This window comes from Sinocyclocheilus rhinocerous, unplaced genomic scaffold, assembly GCF_001515625.1.
Source record: "Sinocyclocheilus rhinocerous isolate Xijiao unplaced genomic scaffold, SAMN03320098_v1.1 scaffold4139, whole genome shotgun sequence".
NCBI lineage: Eukaryota > Metazoa > Chordata > Actinopteri > Cypriniformes > Cyprinidae > Sinocyclocheilus > Sinocyclocheilus rhinocerous.
In genome coordinates, this window is record NW_015659694.1 from 44463 (window position 1) to 49576 (window position 5114).

Here is a 5114-nt window from a genome sequence, read left to right on the forward strand (position 1 = left end):
TATATATATAGTGTGATATATTATAATTTAAAATAACTGTTTTTGTTTTTAATGTATTTGAAAACATTTAATTTATTACTGTGATGAAAAGCTGAATTTTCAGCAACCATTACTTCAGTCTTCAGCATTACATGATCCTTCAGAAATAATTCTGCTGAACTGGTGTTCAAGTAACATTTCTTCTTATCAATTTTAAAAGCAGTTTTGCTGCTTCATATTTTTGTGGAAACCGTGATGCAGTTTTTAGGATTCTCTGATGATTAGAAAGTAAAAAAAATAAAAAATAATAATATATAAAAAAAAACATATATCTGTAATACATTTATTTGTAATGCCTCCTTGGCTCATTAAAAGTACTAATTTCTTTAATATTTAATATTACTGCAGAATAATAAATAAGAAAAAATGTAGATTAAGAATCAATTTAGAATTGGATTGTGTGATTCCCAGAATCAGATTGGATCATGAGGCGCCAAAAAACTTAATTAATTCCCTATTTAAATCAGAAATTAAGTTTAAACATCGACTCTAGCATACCTTCAGTCCATTCTGTGGATTCATGAGAAAGTTTCTTCCGATGTCATCAAACATAATGGTGTTCTTCCTCTTGTAGAACTCACTATATTTACCCCATATGACTCCTAAAGGCTTCACCTGAAACATTATAAGTACACATTATGCACTAATGGGATACTGGAGTTTAAAAGACGATTAAAGGTGACATATCATGAAAATCTGACTTTTCCAGGTTTTAAGTGCTATAATCAGGTCCCCGGTGCATCTACCAACCAAGGAAACGTGGAAAAGATTAACCCAGAAACTTTGTTTTGGTAAGCCTTTTTCGCCTTGGCGAAAGTTCGAGCAAAACATGCTAACTGTTCTGTCTTTGGCTGCACAGACTAGCACAGAACACTATTTAGAGTCCCAGCCTCAGAGGAGACAAGAGAGCAGTGAATTTATTGATTTATTTACTGTATTAATTTCTACCATTGATTTAACTGCACTGCCACTACTGGACGAGAACAAAATTTGAACTGATTTGAGCTGGATAATAACACTACATTTGCAACATTGACACTGTTATTGAACTGAACTAAATTAACTAAATTGAGCTGAATAATGACACTACTATCTTTGTAGAGCTGCTTTAGAGTTTAAAGGAGACATATTATGCCCCTTTTTACAATATGTAATATAAGAATAGAGCTGCGCCATTACAGCTCGGACCTGCTAAAAACATCTGTTATGGTTCTGATTATCATGTTTGTCGCACTGAAATCATGCGGTTTAAACCATATGAGTTTGGTTAACTCTGTATGAGTTTGGTTAACTCTGTAACTCAAGTAAACTTCTGATATATGGTTTTCTGAGAGCACACATCCAAAGCACACGGACAGAAAGCGGCTGTCACAGCATGTGAGTACTAAACTAAGTTCTCATTCACTCACAAGTTTACGTTAAAAACACACGAGTTACAAAAACAGTCGGTTATGTCTGTGAAGGTAAACTGCTGGGAAATAAATCGCATGTTTATTTTAGATCTAAATAGTGCTCTGTGCTGGTACACCGTTGTCGCTTGCAAAAACACAATGACAGCACTGTGGGTGGAAACTTACAGATTAAGGGGCAGTAATATTATAATGAGATCCCTTTGCAACGACACCTAGGGAGCGAAATCAGACGCGCTCGTTTCCTCAGACACTTGCAGAAAAAGGCTTACCAAAACAAAGTTACTGGGTTAATCTTTTTCATGTTTCTTTGTTTGGTAGATGCACCGGGGACCTGATTATAGCACTTAAAACCTGGAAAAGTCAGATTTTCATGATACGTCACCTTTAAATTGAATTTGTTTTATAATTGATGAATTTTACAACATTAATAATTCTTTTCCTGTGTATTAATGTGATGTTGCTTTGAAACAACCTGTACTATATAAACAATTTGTACGCTATAACTGTAAATAAATGTGACTTGACAGAGACAATGTGTTTTTTTTTTTAACTAGAATATGTCTGACCTCTACAACTCCTCTTTTAGGTGTGTGCACAGTGATCATAGCTGCACTGTCCAACATGAAGGTGATCTTATAGTTTAGGTTGTCCGTCACCCCCAGTTCCTAAAAAAAAAAACAGATCCAATATTAACCAATATGCTAATGAAAGTAAAGGGGGCCATACTTAACTATTTAACACAAGAGTACCATCATAAACTGAGGCACATTTGAGGCTAGTGGGAAAACTGCAAATTTCAGTGGAAAACCCTTTTAGCGCATCAGAATATTTATATGAACTATGGTTGAAGACTTCCATTATAATGCAGAAAACAAAATATATAAATGGACCTACTTTCATTTTAGCATCAATCCACTTCATACTTGTTGCAGCTGAAAAGACATGAAAGAGAAACAAAACATCTGAGTTCTTGAGCGTCAGGAAGATTCTGCAAAACTTGATTGTCTAGATAGATACTTACACCAGATGACAATATCATAGTCCTCATATGCTGATGTAAGAAATTCATGTAAGTATGGTCTCATCAGCTCCTGGCCTGTTTCTGCACATGACTTATGATCTACATTTATAGAAAAAAAATATATATTAACAATATACACTACTAGACACACACACAGATTATAGGAGGGTGTACTCAGTTTTGCAACACAACATTTTATCACTTTGATAAAAAAATCTTATTTTCCTGAATAATTTTGACATGCTTCTTTGGTAATTGATCAAGCAGTCTGGAACATTATATCTCCAAAGAACCTTAATATTTCTTTAAGTAAAGAGTCATTAGTGTATTTGATGAGTTTCAGAGGGATGTACTCGTTCATGCTGTTTTTACTGTATATATTGGACAAAGAGAGTTTAATATACTAAAAAGACAAAGGAGTTTATATACTAAAAAAATCTTGTCAGGCATATTTAAAACAAGAATAATCTGATGACATATTAAAAGACTCTAAGGATCACAGTGCAGCCCACAAATACTAATTGTAATTTTAAATCTTTATACTTTGCCGCCATCCTTCAAACAACTAGGTTACCCATTTGTCAGCAAGTTTTTGTAAGGAAGTGAAAATTATTCACAATATAATAAAATTTTGTATGATCACATTCTTTTATACATTTTAATAAGTAGTTCACAATCCCCTGGTTTCACAGACAAGGCTTAAGCCTAGTCCCAGACTAAAACAATCTGTCTCCGTAAAACCACACTGCTGAAGAAATAGCAAGCAAACAAAGCAAAAAGGATCAGCAAGAAGATGGTTCGCTGCACATTATGACGGAGTCGGATGGAAGCCAATAGGAACTAGAGTTAATCCAGGCTGGAAAACTAGCACAGCTCACTCTAGAATTTGTTAATTACAAGTTACATATTTGGGCATTAGTGAGATGAGATGGACTGGCAGTGAAAGAAAGGTCAGCGATGGCAATATGATATTGTACTTCGGCCACGAGGAGCGACACATGCACAGTGTCAGTATGATGCTGAGCAACAACGGCTTTTATTGGCTGGAAGCCTGTGAATGACCGTATAATTACCACCAGGTTCATCTCGCGGCACTCAAAAACCACCATTGTCCAAGCGTTTACACAACGGAAGACGTTGAAGAGACCGAAAAGGATGCTTTCTACAATCAGCTGCAGGATGTCATTAGTGAAGTGCCTTGTCATGATGTCATTGTGCTTTGTGGAGATGTCAATGCACAAATCAGTGCCAGCCGGCAGGGATTGGAACATGTTATTTGCCCATACGGCACCAGCCTCCATACTACTAGCAACGGTGAACGTCGTCTTCTGTTCTGCAACACAAATGGCCTCTGCATCAGCAACACGTTTTTTTGTCCACAAACATAATACACAAGAAGACCTGGTGTGCACCAAACAGTTTAATCAGCAACTTGATCGACTACATCAGCATTATCAGATGTTGGAGATCAGCGCTGCAGGACATGCGTATCTACCGTGGTGTTGACGTTGGTTCGGACCACCACCTTCTAAAAGCGGTGCGGAGTTTGCAACTGAAGAAACAACAAGCACGCAAGCCAAAAAGACCATTTGATGTGGACAAGCTGAAGAATGATGCGGTCAATCAACAATACCAGCAGTGCCTTGCAGATGTGCTTCAGAATCCTGAGAATGGTGCAGTGGAAGATCAATAGTCATCATTCAAACACATGGTGATATCTTGTGCTGAAGCAATAGTAGGCTGGCGAAAGGGAACACAACGTGAATGCTGGATCCAGGAAGACACCTGAAAACTGATTGATGAACGTAGAGCCCTTAAACAGATGAAGGAACAAGCAAGGACTGATGAAGACAGACAGGAAGAAGCAACGAGGTATCAGATACTTAACAAAAGAGTCTAGAGTTTCTTCCGAAAAGACAAAATACTGTGGCTTGAACAGATGCCAGGCAGCGCAAGCAGCAGCGTGGAAGACTGACATGAAAACATTGTACAGGATTGTTAGGGTGCTTTCACACCTGGCCCATTGTTTCGGAACCTGGCACGTTTCCCCCCTTAGCTCGGTTCGTTTGGGTATATGTGAACACGGCAATCGCGCTCGGATCCGCGCCAAAACAATCGGTCCGAGATCGCCTGAACAAGGTGGTCTCGGCTCGATTGAAAACGAACTCTGGAGCGGTTCGTTTTGTAGTGAAGAAGCAATCGATCTTTTTCATTTTATAATGCCGTCTTATTGCTCTTCTTCCTAGTAGGTGCATTTAAAAAAAAAATTCCCGATGAATCCCGGACTCCTGCTCGTTATATTAATTTAAATGATAAATTAATATAACGACAGCTACAAAAAAAACAAAAAAACAACAATAAGCCCCCAAAGCTGTTGACAGAACCATCCTGACGGTTGACAGCCATGACAGCTAAGTGGAATCCCTGAAAATAAACCATGGAACTTTTACCAATGAGAGAACAGTTTAATTGCGCGTGACTTGTATTAAAGGGGTCATATGATGTTGCTAAAAAGAATATTATTTTGTGTATTTGGTGTAATGAAATGTGTTTATGCGGTTTAAGGTAAAAAAAAACACATTATTTTCCACATACTGTACATTATTGTTTCTCCTCTATGCCCCGCCTTTCTGAAACGCGTC

General features: G+C 37.4%; 1 protein-coding gene across 2 annotated transcripts in view; it reads right to left on the bottom strand.

Moving 5' to 3' along the window:
* LOC107724001 (ubiquitin-like domain-containing CTD phosphatase 1) overlaps nt 1–5114 on the bottom strand; it is a 39622-nt gene that overhangs the window by 28215 nt on the left and 6293 nt on the right. For both annotated transcript variants that reach the window (XM_016532766.1, XM_016532767.1), the window contains exons 7-10: nt 2473–2571; nt 2346–2383; nt 2018–2116; nt 538–654 (exon numbers count right to left, since the gene is read on the bottom strand). In XM_016532766.1, the coding sequence (XP_016388252.1) occupies nt 538–654; nt 2018–2116; nt 2346–2383; nt 2473–2571 (353 nt within the window). The remainder of the gene's footprint in view (nt 1–537; nt 655–2017; nt 2117–2345; nt 2384–2472; nt 2572–5114) is intronic.